Source organism: Callorhinchus milii, unplaced genomic scaffold (assembly GCF_018977255.1).
Source record: "Callorhinchus milii isolate IMCB2004 unplaced genomic scaffold, IMCB_Cmil_1.0 Scaffold8, whole genome shotgun sequence".
NCBI classification, from domain to species: domain Eukaryota; kingdom Metazoa; phylum Chordata; class Chondrichthyes; order Chimaeriformes; family Callorhinchidae; genus Callorhinchus; species Callorhinchus milii.
Window position 1 is genome coordinate 21898076 of NW_024704749.1, and position 14629 is coordinate 21912704.

Sequence of the window (14629 nt, forward strand, 5' to 3'; positions counted from 1 at the left end):
CTTGGAGACACCAAAGTAACGCGTCTGCAGCAAAATGATGGAGAACATTTGGAAAGGTAGGAATAAGAAGTGGAGTTCAACATTCATAGGAGGAAGGGGCAGGAGGGACAGGTGATTGCGGTGTAGTATAGATGCACTTATTGACATGCTGGCCTTTTCCAGTAACTTCAGTGTGTGTTTCTTTGGTTGATTTCTAGGTTAACTGCTTTTGTACTAAGAATTTTTGGTGAAGTCAGTATGTACATTAAACTGGATAAACAGTCTGTGTGCAATACAATGAATTGGCTTATTGACAATTGCCAAAACAGCGATGGATCATTCAGGGAGCTTTCCAGTCATGTCCCACTGCAAATGCAGGTCAGTAAATAACACAGAATTTAAGGCTAATGGGATATGGAATCGCGACCAGATTCCGCAGTGAAGCACGTTGCTGTCGTACTGAGCTCCTCAATGTTTTCTGTAGCGAATTTATAACTTGATTTAAAATCTGCGGAAACACTATTGTGGAGTCCTGTAGCTCAGTGGTTACAGCACTCGCCTCGCAAATGAGAGGACCTGCATTTGAGTCCTGGGCAGGGCGAAACATTGGGTAAGTTTCTTCACTTCAAACGCCTCTGTTTACCAAGCAGTAAACAGGAACCCATTTTTTAGTCGATTGGCGGATCGCTTTTCCGGGGGTAATAATCCTTGTATTTGATATAGCGCCTTATCACATCTTCGAGACCCTCAAAGCGCTTCACAGAATATACTGTAAAGTGAATTGACTGTATACTTTATGGGCAAAACGCGGCAGCCAATTGCACACAGCAGCGTCCCACAAACAGTCATGGATTGAATGACCACATTTTGTTACCTCCCAAAAAGCGATCCACCAATGGACTAACAAGCGGGTTCCTACTTACTGTTAGGTAAACAGAGGTGTGTGGTGTAAGGAAACTTGCCCAACGTTTCACCCTGTCCAGGAATTAAATCTGGGGTCCTCTTGCTTGCGAGGCGAGTGCGCTAACCATTACGCTACAGGACTCCATTGTAGCTAACAGAAGACATCTCTGACTTTATCATCAGGGAATAGAAACTGCAAATATACAGGTCTGTCAATCCTAGATGTTATCGTGCGTAATATTTGCCACACTCAAACTTGACCCTTACATGCGCTCCCTCGTAAATCTTGTTCTTTCCCCAAATCTTTTGCAGAGATCTCTAAGGGACAAGGCTAAAGAAAGCAAAATGTATTTGACTGCTTTTACAATCATTGGGATTCAAAAGACATCCCACTTCTGTGGTACTGTGGTATGTTAAAGGATTTTTAAACTGTAATCTATTCGTTTACAAAGATTTACTATAATCGCATAATTATAATGGAGCGTTCAGTAAAGTAAAACTCAGCTTGTGTGTGTAGTGTGCTCTGCTCCGTGGAACTCTCTTTCAAAATCCTTTAACTTTGCTCCTTCTCTCTCCGCCTCCAAATCCCTCAAAAAAACACCCGCCCATTACCTCTTACAGGAGGACATCCCAAGGCGCTGGACAATCAGGGATTTGGACCCGAGTTGGGTGGGGGAGTGAGCGTTGGGGTCAGAGATGGTGGAGGCTGGAGGGTGGCCGAAAGCACGGTCGAAGAGGAGGGTCTTGAGATGTGCCTTGAAGGGGGCAAGGGATGGAGCAAGGTGAAGGGAATGTGGGATGGTGTTCCAAAGGGTGGGGGCAGAGACCCTGACCGCTGATGGTGGGACGAGCCAGGTGGGGAATGTGGAGCAGGCCGGATTCTGCTGAGCAGAGGGACTGGACAGGTTGATAAGGGGTTAGCAGGTCACAGAGGTAGGAAGGGACAAGGCTGTGGAAGGCCTTGAAGATGAGGATGAGGATTTTGAACTCTATCCTCTGAGGGATGGGGAGCTAGTGGAGCCGGTGAGGGTGGGTTGATGGGGTCAAGAGCCTGGTGTGGAAGAGGAGACAAGCTGCAGAGTTCTGGATGATCTGCAGCTTTTAGGGAGAAGAGTTGGTAAGGCCGACAAGCAGGTAATTGAGGCTATACCAGCCTTGATGTGATGAATGCTTGAATGAGGGTTTTGTCGGCCTGAGAGGTAAGCTAGCTTGACCCCTCCTAAGGCTTTGGCTGCTAAAATACATGCTCATCTTTCAGCTGCAGTCAGGGTATAACTCAATTACCCCAAAATTAATCACTTTCAAAGCCCTCCAAGGCCTTGCTCCTCCCTACCCCTGTGACCTGCTAACTCCAAATCAACCTGTCCACTCCCTCTGCTCAGCGAGCTCTGGCCTGCTCCACGTCCCCTGCCCGGCCCACCCCACCATCAACCTTCAGCCTCTCTGGCCCCAGGTTTTGGAACACCATCCCACAGCCCTCCATCCTCAAGCATTCCAGAACGCTACCCTGTGCGAGGAGCACTATATAAATGCAACACGTGGTTCTTTCGCCTCGTTCCCTTCCTTGCCTCCTTCAAGGCCCGCCTCTTCGACTGGGCCTTTGGTCACCCTCCTCCCACCACCCTCCCTGCCCTCCATCCCTTCTGATCCCAGCCCTCCTTGACTGTCCAGCCCATTGGCGTGTCCTCCTGATGTGAAAGGTTCTATCCAAATGTAATTTGTTGTTGCTGTTGTTGAATAGTAAAATTGTCATTTGACCCATGATATCACGGTTTGATTGTGTTTTTCCTCTGTTTCCGAATCTGTGTTTAATCCTTTATGTATCTTTTTACATGTACATAATTCTTTCGCTAGAGAATTGCCGAAGCAGTAATTAAGGCTAACAACTACCTATCGGCAAATTTGGATGAGGTGGAGAGTACCTTAGTGATAGCAGTTGTTGCTTACGCTCTGGGACTAAGTGAAGGAGAGACCCCAGATTCACATCGAGCTTTTGGAAAACTGAAGAATGAAGCTTTCGTAATAGGTAATTAAAACATGCTGTGGAAATTCATACTGTGCTTGGGTTATGTTTAATTCCTTAATGTTGTGTACAGTGCTTAATAAGGTAGACTTCGAGTGATTCCTCTAATTTACTTATAAGAAGAAAAACCTTAGGTAAGATTCCTAATCCACACGCCTCTGTTTACCTTGCAGTAAGTAGGTACCCTGTTGTTAGCCGATTAATGGATCACTTTCCGGGGGTAATAATCCCTTCAAAAAAAAAAATTTGGTCACTGAATCCACTACTTTTGTAGGACACTGCTGGGCGCAATTGGCTGCCACATTTCGCCAACAAAGTGTACAATCAATTCACTTTACAGTGTACAAAATGCAAAGTACTGCAGATACTGGAAATCTGAAATAAAAACAGGAGTCGGCGGGAACAGGAAAGACAGGAAACTGAAATTTTCCTCTCTCCATAGACGCTACTTGATCTGCTGAGTGTTCCCAGCCACTTCTGTTTTTATTTCACTTCACAGTATATTCTGTGAAGCACTTGGAGACGTCTCAATGACATGATAAGGCATTGCATCAAATCCAATTATTATTATTAAGCATCTATAAGAATAATATAGTTAGAGAGTGCGTTTGAGCTAAAAACAAGCAAAGAAAAAATGTGGTAGATTGGAGCAGGAGGCAACAGTGGGGATTTAATGCTTCCCATTGTTAAAAGTACAGTATTATTATCTGATTGATATCTGGTTGTGCTGTAACTGACCTGGGAGCAGTCTCTATGTCCCAACTGGAAAGGCATGACTCCTTCCTCACAAACAAATCTCAAATGTGTATTATTGCCAGATACAATTTGGGGTACAGAACAGAATAGAATCAAAAGAAAGTAGAGATGGACAGAAAATCTCATCTCTGGCAGAGCCTGAGAAATGGACAGTCCTCCTTCCTGCTGGATGTGATGGGGGCAAAACCTCCTCAGGTGACAGGAAGGGTTTTTCTTGGAAATCTTTTGGAAATTTCTGCTCCCCTTCCTTCAGGTCAGCTTCCTTCATACCGATTCTGGAAAGATTCCTCCTCCGAAGAAAATTCTCCCACTGCACGGTCGATAGAGACAACTTCATATGCTCTCCTGGCTACATTATGCTCCACAGATAAAAAGTACGCGAATCCTATTGTGGGATGGCTGATTGAGCAGCAGCGATACGGTGGAGGGTTCCTTTCGATACAGGTAATCAGTTTCTCATTGTGTATGAGACCAAAGTCTCCTGAGGCAACAGTCTAACTAGCGTGGCGATAGATATCTGTGTGATTTAAAGCAGCCTCAATACTGGCACATCTTTTCGCCCACAAAGACACAGTCAATCCACTCCAGAGTATATTCCGTGAAGCGCTTTAAGACATCTCAACGACGTGATAAATGGCTATATCAAATGCAAGGATTATTATTATTATTATCACTATTAATATCTTAAAAAATCCAACTGTTGCTCAAGTGAGGTGCACTTTTTAACAATTAACACTTTTTCAAAAATATCTATTTTATTTCATCATTTTTATTATTTTTATTATTGTTATCTATTTGACAAGACCAGCATCAATCGATCAGTATTGGAGGAGGTCCTTGTATTTTTTTATAGAGTATTATTGCGTAGCCTCAAAGCGCTTTGCAGGAATATACTGTAAAGTGATGTACTTGTGTGTAGTTTGTGGGTGAATACAGACGTTAAATGATTAGACGATTCTGTTCTCACAGGACACGGTGATAGCTCTCGAAGGCCTCACAAAGTACGCCATCAACATGAGGCGAGCTAAACTTGACCTGTCAATTAATGTAGCTTACAGGAGGTTTGGCAACATTAAAATGCTGGAACTGAATGAAGAAAACCCGTTTGCAAAACCAATAAAGGTAAGTTCACATTGGCATGCGTGGGACTGTTTATCTTTCCCCGAGTTTATACATTGGAAGAGTAGAAAATGGGCAAGTTAGTTCATTCTTTCAAAACTATCTGAGTGGCTGAGAGCCAAAGTGAAGCACAGACATTTCACCGTACCAGGCAGGGCAAAATGTTGGGCAAGTTTTGTTACTCCACACGCCTCTGTTTACCTAGCAGTAAATAGGGACTCAGTTGTTAGTCGATTGGCGGATCCCTTTTGGGGATAACAATCCCTTCAAAATTATTTGGTCACTCAATCCATGACTGTTTGTGGGGCTCTGCTGTGCGCGATTGGCTTTCGAGTCTTGCCCGCAAAACATACGGTCATTTCGCTTTACAATATATTCCGTGAAGCGCACTGAGACATCTCAATGACGTGATAAGGCGCTATATCAAATTCAAGGTTCATTATTATTATCATTACCGTGCTGTGGGATTTAATTGAAACCGTGCGACTGGAGTTTATATTTTTTTTTCCCTTTTGCAGATCGAGAAAAACGATAATTTAATCCTGAGCTCGCATGGCAGAACTGGCAGAGCCAGTGTTAGTGTAAGAAACATGTTATTATATTCCCTCTGTCATTTCCTAACACAAAAAAAAGTGGATGATTTGTGAACTTTGTGGAGTCCTGTAGCGTGTTGGTTACCTTGTACTCACCTCGTAATAATAGTAATTTAGTCACTCAATCTGTGTATTGGCCCACAAAATACACAGTCAATTCACTTTACAATATATTCTGTGAAGTGCTTTGAGACGTCTCGAAGACGTGATAAGGCGCTGTATCAAATGAAAGGATTATTATTATTAATTAATAGCATAACAATCAGAAGAACATTAAATTGTTAGAAAACACCTGCTAGGAGAAAATGTGAAGTCAAAGTACAGACAGAAGAGGAAACAGTCCATGTCAGGGTTTCTAAACTAAAGGGGGTTAGGTTTAGGGAGCTAACAACAGGAGTAAGGGGTGGGCAAGTGGCTGGCAATGGGAGGGATTACTCTTTAAAGGAGCCGCCACAGACAGAATTGGCCGAATGGTCTTCCTCTGCTGTGGGTTTATATGGTGCTATGTTATCTTTTCCCTAATCCTCATGTACTGCCCCCAACCATTTCAGCTGAGCTTGGCTCAACTCAACAGGACAAGAGGCCATGGGTTCAGGGTTGAGCAAAGAGAGTTTGGGACAGACAGCACAAAGTATTTTATCAAACAGCAGGTAATCAGTTGGAACGGGTTCCCAGGAAGGGTGCGGAGCTCAGTGGAGTCCTGTAGCATATTGGTTAGAGCGCTTACCTCGCAACCAAGACGATCCGGGTTCAATTCCCTGGCAGGGTGAAACCTCAGGTTTTCTTACTCCACGTGCCTGTTTACCTAATAGTAAATAGGAACCTGGTTGGTGGTCGATTGGTGGATCGCTTTCCAGGGGTAATAAGTTAAGGTAGAGATCAGCCTGATTACTAAAATGGCGGAACAGGATCGAGGGGCTGAATGGCCTCTTCTTAAATTGTTGGATTCCATGTTTAAAGCTGCACTACTTCCTGTGATTGCATCTCATAATCATAATAATGTAATCCTCATCCTTCTGCATGAAAGGTGCTATATCAATGTAATTTTGTGGTTGTTTATCCCGTAGGTGAGGACAACGTATTATACAACTGGCACATCCCAAGAATCGTGTGATTTCTCTTTGACAATAGATCTCTCCCCAGTGGATTCAAGTGAGTCCTGCTAAGTACAAATATGGAAATCTGCATGGATTGGTCCTGTCTCCTCTTCAGATGTGTATTGATAGCAATTGGCTGCCATGTTTTGCCCACAAAATATACAGTCAATTAACTTTACAGTATATTCCGTGAAGCGCTTTGAGACGTCTCGAAGATGTGACGAGGCGCTATATCAAATGCAAGGATTATTATTATTAATATTCTAGCTATACTCATGTGTTTTGGTTGAACAACCTTTGTACAAGTCTAGATTCTATTGTAATTGCTTAATTTTCAGTTCTGCTATGTGTAAGGACAGATCTCCTACCCACCTACTATTACAAATAAATAGTTCAGTAATACTACTGTACCTAGGAACGCCACTCCAACACTATCTATTTTCGGCATTATATAAATGCACGTTGCTATTATGATATACTCCAGGAGATCAATCCCTGGATTTGTTCATTAAGAAATCTCATTAAGAAATCCAATCAAGAAATTCATTAAGAAATTTCACAAAGTTTGCCCAAATTTAATATAATTCGGGAGAAATGTTTGCTTTCTTGAGTGAGATACTTGTGTAAGAAACTTGTGACTTATTTTAACAATAGATCTCTCCGCTATCTTGTGTGGATTAGCTTTCATGAATTTATTCATAAAAAGTTCTTTATTTTCAGGAATACTACAGCCAGATACTATCGAACTTTATCTACTGAAAGCTTGTGCAAGGTGAGTATACAAGGACCGCTCAATAACACTAAACATTAAAGCAGAACGTCATGTTTATACATGAATCGCAGGAATTAGATGGTGGACTGTTGTATCCATTTATTATTTATTTACCCCTTCACACCCTGGCACCTCCTTCTGACCTGCTTTCACCATTACACGCTGCCTCCGCTCGGCTGGCTCTGGCTTCTTGCTCATCCTTCGGTCCCTCCGCTCCACCATCGGCGGCTGTGCTTCCGGTCACTACGCCCCAAAGCTTTGGAACTCTCTCCATCAATCCCACCGCCTTGCCCCCTCCTTCTCCTTATTTAGATCACGACTGAAGTCATTCCTCTTCAATCGTGTTTATGGTCACCTTCTCCATCCCCCTGGCTTGATGTCAGGCTCCACCACTGTTAAGCGCTCCGAGACTCTGCCCTGCATGAAGGATGCTATATACTAGCTGTTCTTGTTGTTATTGTCATAAGTGATCCTCCAATTCTCATTTCTTTCACAGATATAATCCCAGACACAGAGAATCTGAGTGGGATGCAGTGTCTGGTGTGATGGAGATACATCTATATACCGGTTTAATCCCAGAAGAGGCTGACCTCGAGACAGTTACGTTCCTATAGATAAGTCTGTTAATAAAATAAGGCCAAATAAAATTAGACATTCGTTTCATGACTGTGTGGGACGTTGCTGTGCCTAATTGTGAGGCTACAAATATGCAATCATTCTATTTCAGTCAATCCCATGAAGCGCTTTGAGACATCCTTCTGACATGATGAGGCGCTGTACCAAATACAAATCCTATTATTGCTAATAATTTAAAATATACATTCTTGCGATTCCACTAGTAAACTTTGTTTTGTATTTCTTTTCAGCTACTAAATGGTGTGGATAACTTGATTCTCAACTACAGATTAGTAGATCAAAGTGTTATTATTCAAGTGAATGAGGTGAGGAATGCGCCGCCTGTTTTCTTCCTATTGTGTAAATCTGATGTGTTCAAGGCTATTTATTGTGGAGTCCTATAGCTCAGTGGTTAGAGCACTCGCTTTGCAAGCGAGATACCTGGGTTCAATTCAATTCCCGGGCAAGTTTCCTTACTCCACACGCCGGATAATAATCCCTCAAAAAAAAACAAAAATAAATTGGTCATTTCAATCCACGACTGTTTGTGGGGCGCTGCTGTGTGCAATTGGCTGGCCCATTTCGCCCACAAATACACAGTCAATTCACTTTACAGTCTATTCTGTGAAACGCTTTGAGACATCTAGAAGACGTGAAAAGCGCTGTATCAAATGCAAGGATTATTATTATTATTATACATCTCATGAGCAATGGAGCATTCTCTTCCAGGAATTTGGTATCTGTAATTAAAGTGCTCGGCGCATAAGGGAGAGGACCCGGGTTTGATTCCCGACTGGGGTGAAACCTTAGGCAACTTTCCTTACTCCACACTCCTCTGTTTACCAAGCAATGAGTAGGAAACTGGTTGTTGGTCAATTGGTGGATTGCTTTTCCGGGGGTAATAGTCCCTTCAAAAATAAAAAAATAAAATAATAATTTGGTCACTCAGTCCATGACTGTTTGTGGGACACTGCTGTGCGCAACTGGCTGCCGCATTTCGCCTGGAAAACATAGTCAATTCACTTTACAGTCTTATTCTGTGAAGCGCTTTGAGAGTCTTCGAAGATATAAGGCGCTAAATCAAATGCAAGGATTATTATTATAACAGTGCGAGTGGGTTTTTAAGCGCTCTGAGACGCTACCCTGCGTGGTGGACACTATATAAGTGCAAGTTGTTATTGTTGTTGTTGTGAATTCCTCCATGGCACCAGGGGCCTCTCCACTGCACCTCAGAATCAATCCCTTTTTGAATTTTCTAGTAGTTTAATGCCACAAGGAGACATTGATAAACCAGTATGATAAATAGGCAGTTTGCAAACCACGATGTACTTCCTGCAGGATGGTGACTGAATGGCATTGGTCAGAGTTGCGCAAAATGTAAGTAATTCAGGATGTTGCTGAATGTTCCCACTTTCCCAAGACGGCGAAAGATACAGCAATTGGTTGACAATATAATAATATAATAATCCTTGCATTTGATATAGCGCTTTTCACGTACAAGGCAGTCGTGTTGTGAGCTGAGAATAAAGGAATTACGTAGCACACCAATGTTGCGGATTGAGAAACATTACATGGCTGTCTCCTTCTGATCGTCTCTTTCTTAACTGCCACTGATTTCTTAAAAGGGATATCTCCCAAAAAAGAATATTGAGTCCTTAACGGTTAAAAAAAACTTAAGTGTGACTTGTCTTTAATTTACTCACCCACCAATGTTTGTTTCAGATTCCATCAGATAGCTTCTGTTGTGTTGGTTTCCACGTTCAAAAAATTTTGGAAGTTGATTTGGTGTCACCGGCTCCGTTCACTGTTTACAATGATCGACAGCCAAGTAGGTTGACTCTCTTCTGGTGATGTGACTGCTGTTTTTAAGATTCTAAAGGGACGAGATAATGCAGACCAGGACAAGCTGTTTCATCTTGGCCAGAACAGTAGAACCAGAGGACACGGCCTGCGATTGATGGGGGAGCACTGTTTCAGTGAGCGAGTGGTTAGCAGAATGTGTTGGTTCTTTCAAAGGCAAATTAGCTAGATTTCTTTTAGGAAATAATATTGCGGGATACAGTATATGAGTAGTTCAGGACATGAGATGTGCATGTGACTGCCTGGATGGTGGAAGGAGAACTGGATAGACCTTGGTCTTCTTTCACGCACTTGTTGTGAGGGATTCAGACTGCAAGTCACGAAAAATAGACAGAATTCTTACAATGAGTGTCGCCATTATGCTGATCCTTTCTGACTGTAAAATTCCTGCATTTGTTTCCCTTGCAGGCAGAAAGTGCACAGTGTTTTACAAACTGCCAGAAATTAAAAAGGTTTTAAAACACTGCAATGGAGACGAATGCAAATGCATGCAAGGTGAACAGTTTTTTATTTGATTATTATTAGCTATAATAGCCCAGGTGGAGTCCTGCAGCATATTGGTTAGAGCACTTGCAAAGCATTAGGCAAGTTGCCTTACTCCATTTACCTCTATTTACCTAGCAGAAAGTAGGAACCCGATTGTTAGTCGATTGGCGGATCGCTTTTCAGGGGGGTATTAATCCCTTTTAAAAAAAATTAAAAAAAATTGGTCACTCAATCCACCACTGTTGGTGGGACACTGCTGTGCGCAATTGGCTGCCCTGTTGCACCCAGAAAATATACAGTCAATTCACTTTACAGTCTATTCTGTGGAGCACTTTGACATGTCTTGAAAATGTGATAAGGCATTTGTAGAATCAAAGAATATTACAGCACAGAAGGAGGGCATTCGGCCCATTGTGCCTGTGCCGGCTCTTTGGAAGAGCTGCCCATAGATCACACAAAAGCATTATGATTATTACCTACACAAGTACAATACATGAAAAGCAGAACATCTCAAAGTAGTTTACACTGCTGGCTGGGACCCTGACCCAGGAGTTGAGCGTGGGGTACATTTGATGGGATGGATACATGGAAATCTCAGCTTGGTTTGGATACTCTTCAACATGGTGATGGGTTTCTGCACGTGTCAGGCACCCGGCTGATCAAAAAAAAAACTGATGTAGCCCGTAAGGCAATGTTACATAAATCCTGATGAATATGACAGAGTCTGCAAATACATCTATTAACTCTTAATCGCTTCATCTATTTTATGATGCTGTCTCATATCCCGCAAAATAAGCACGCTCTTTTTACGAGCTTTGACAACACGACAGAGTAAAACAAGTTCAAAAATAATGAATACTGGAGTGGGTGAATCTTAATATTGAGAACATGGAATATTTTGAGAGAGAATTCCTAGTAAATTGAAAGACTTAACATGTGTTTTAGACTTAATATAATTTTTATTTGCTCTATTTTCCCTGTGCCTCAGCGGAATGTAGTCACATGCTGCCTCCTTTAGATACAAGTATGTCCGTCGCTGAGAAGCGAAAAGCTGCCTGCGGTTTGGGGCAACATTATGGTAAGAGGTTGTAAGACTTTTGGCTTGCTGTTTACAGGACTCTTAAAATGTATACAAAATATTGTTTTGGGACACAACATGTTAAGCGACTGCCAGGATGGTGGAAGGTGAACTAGATGGACCTTGGTCTTCTTTCATCTAGCAAATTCTTATGTATAATTAATATACATTCCCTTTACAGTATATTCTGTGAGGCTCTTTGAGACGTATCGAAGACGCTATAAGGTGCTATATCAAATGCAAGGATTATTCTAATCATACATGCGATCGCTTACTATTAAAAGCTTTTGTTTGCTTTTATGCAGCCTACAAAGTCAGAATTTTATCCTCTAAGGAAATAATTAATTTCATCAAGTACTCTGCCATTATTCTACAAATCTACATGCAAGGTTGGTACTTATTCTCATTCAACTCCAAACAAACTTGGTTTCTCTGACCACTCCAATGAGACTTCATGACTACTAAGGGATGTTTAGTACTTTGCTGGGGAGGATAAGATTGCAGACCTATGGGGAGAGAGCAGGGGAGTGGATTGAATTGGATAGTTCTTTTCAAAGAGCAAGCATAGACATGATGGGCTGAATGGCCTCCTTCTGTGCTGTATAATTCTATGATTGATTCTATGAACCTGTTAAGCTTCTCTCTTGAATTAACTTTGGTAAAATATTGAGCAATAATGCCAGACTAAATCTGAATATTTTATTTTTATTACAGTTGATGAAGTTCAAGAAAACTCCAACATAACGTTGGTTATGATGGAGAGTTGTTCGAATGTTTTGACCCAAAACAAGGATTACTTCATAATGGGAAAACAAAGTGTACAATTTAGGTTAAAAAGGTCATTTATGTAAGTAGCTATAACCTTTCACTACCAATAATCTGTTCAAGGAATTATACTTGTTGTCATGTTTGGGCCTAAACATTTGAGATATCGTTCCCAAAGTGTCGTTCATATCCAGAATTCAATGTTTTCACACAACCTTTGGTGGAAATTGAGTAGATTTATTTGCTTTCCCTGGGTGTTTCAGACCCTCCTCTTCGACCGCGCCTTTGGTTACCCTCCTACCAGCCACCTACCCCCCGCCCTCCACTGCTCCTGATCCCAAGCCCCAGCTCGGGTCCAAATCCCTGACTTTCCAGTGCCTTGGGACATCCTCCCGATATGAAAGGCGCCATACAAATGTAATTTGTTTTTGTTGTTCAGTGTTTTGGTGGTGATAGTTTTACTATGGTATAAATTAACTGGGACGATACAATTTAAACAAGAGACTCAAAATCATTCTCCTGCAAAATATACATTTTACAGAAACTCCTGTGAAGCACTCTGAGATTTCATTTCAACGTAAAAGAAGCTCTATCAAATGCCAGGATTATTTATTATTATTTAAATACCCTGAAGATCAAATATTAAGGAAATGTGGGCGGGGGGGCGGAGGCGGAAGGGGAGCAAGTGCACAAAACATTACAGCAAACTGCCTGACGCATTTCGCCCACAAAATACAGCCATTCCACTTTACATTATAGTCTGTGAAGCGCTTTGAGACGTCTCAATGACGTGATGAAGCCCTATGTTAAATGCAAGGATTATCTCTCTGTAAGAAGTGGCCATTTTGCAGAGCTAAGTTGTGTATTCATCTTTATACTAGGTATGAATATCCCTTGGATTCATCCAGCTGGATCGAGCATTGGCCTTCCAGGGAAGATTGTCACGAAGATGCTTGTGAAAGGTTTCTCCAGCAAATGGATGAGCTTTCACAGGATCTTTTTATATTTGGTTGTTCAGAGGCCAAGTGAATGAGTCCAAGTGAATGAGTCAGGTCATATTTAATCTACATTTGTTACTTTATAAAACCATGCTCACTGTGTACCCAATAAGCACTAAGGATGATTATCAGAGTATTATGTTTGTAACATTACTCTGTTCATTTTTAATAAATGACGTAAACCATTTTCATTGATTTACAATGGCTTGGATTTCTTTGGAAACTAATGACTTGTCTCAGACTCAAACCTGGTCTAGAGATTTTTTAAAAAAAAATCTAAATCCTTTTTTACCATGACTAAATGTTTAGTACTGGACATCAGATAATTTCTATTCTTAGGGAATAAAAAGGAAGTGTTTTTTTCAAACTGACAGGAGGCACTGCGGATGTGGTGACCTGCTGGCACAGGACCAGTTATGGATACTAACGGATTCTGTCTGTGATTTTCCAGACAATGGACTTCCAGTGTTGTCTGGAAGTAAGCTCCAATCATCCCCATTCTCACTTGGCTTCACTGGCTCCTCATCCCCCAGAGGATCGAGTGTAAGATCCTTGTCCTCACTTTAAAGCTCGCCAAGGTCTTACTCCGCCCTACATCGGTGACTTCGTAAACAACCAGCCTGTCCACTCCCTCCGCTAGGTGCGTATTGGCCGGCTCCATGTCCCCTGCTCCACCATCAGAGGCTTTCTGCCCCCTCTCTCTGGAACTTCATCTCAGAGCTCCTTGGCCTTGCTCCCTCATTTACTTCCTTCAAGGCCCGTCTCAAAACCTTCCTCTTTGACCGCGCCTTTGGTTATCTTCCCACCACCACCACTCTTGCCTCCATCCCACAGCTCAGGTGCAAACCCTTCATTGTCCAGTGCCTTGGGATATCATGCCGATGTGAAAGGTTCTGTATCAGTGCAAATTGTCTATTGTCTGGCTCCCCAATGAAGACAATATGTTCATCCACAGTGGGAGCTGAAGAGATCTTTTAGACAAGCCAGTTTTAACCTGGAGAACCATATGATCCTAAAGGGAACAACATGAAGCAAGACCACCTATGGAAATGATGGAGGGAAATCCTACGGTTAAGAGAAAACAACAATCTGCATGTTTCTCTCTCTCTCTATATATATATAATATATATATTGTATATATATAATAAATTGCCTGCCACATTTCGCTCACAAAATACACAATCAATCCACTTAACAGTATATTCTGTGAAGCGCTTTGAGACCTGTGAACGACGCGATAAGGTGCTATATACAAATGCAAGGATTATTATTATTTATGACCTCTGCATAACATGAACTAGAAATATTACCTTTTTTAGCACTCTTAATGGAACAGTTTGTACAGTACTATGCAATGAAATGCCTTTTGTTAGGTTAAATGCATCACACCCCCCCACCACTAGCCTAAAGCCCACGCACCAAACTCCTTGATCCATAGGGGATGTGCATAGAGTCATATATCACTCCTACAAAGTAGGGGAGAAAAATGCAGTGTTCCTTAAATAAGTTGCGGAATGACTTTAGCAATACCACAACATCAAATGGACTGTTCTTAAAACTCCGAAACAAATACATTTGAATGTGC

General features: G+C 41.9%; 1 protein-coding gene across 1 annotated transcript in view; it reads left to right on the forward strand.

The window, feature by feature from the left end:
- c5 (complement component 5) overlaps nt 1-13230 on the forward strand; it is a 32712-nt gene extending 19482 nt beyond the window's left edge. Inside the window, exons 26-41 of the mRNA XM_007902734.2 lie at nt 198-357; nt 1195-1290; nt 2737-2908; nt 3915-4105; nt 4631-4783; nt 5299-5361; nt 6441-6525; nt 7191-7242; nt 7739-7841; nt 8109-8183; nt 9580-9685; nt 10126-10212; nt 11192-11281; nt 11587-11670; nt 11996-12128; nt 12928-13230. Of these exons, the coding sequence (XP_007900925.2) occupies nt 198-357; nt 1195-1290; nt 2737-2908; nt 3915-4105; nt 4631-4783; nt 5299-5361; nt 6441-6525; nt 7191-7242; nt 7739-7841; nt 8109-8183; nt 9580-9685; nt 10126-10212; nt 11192-11281; nt 11587-11670; nt 11996-12128; nt 12928-13075 (1798 nt within the window). The 3' untranslated portion in view covers nt 13076-13230. The remainder of the gene's footprint in view (nt 1-197; nt 358-1194; nt 1291-2736; nt 2909-3914; nt 4106-4630; nt 4784-5298; nt 5362-6440; nt 6526-7190; nt 7243-7738; nt 7842-8108; nt 8184-9579; nt 9686-10125; nt 10213-11191; nt 11282-11586; nt 11671-11995; nt 12129-12927) is intronic.
- Nucleotides 13231-14629: the final 1399 nt, after the last annotated feature.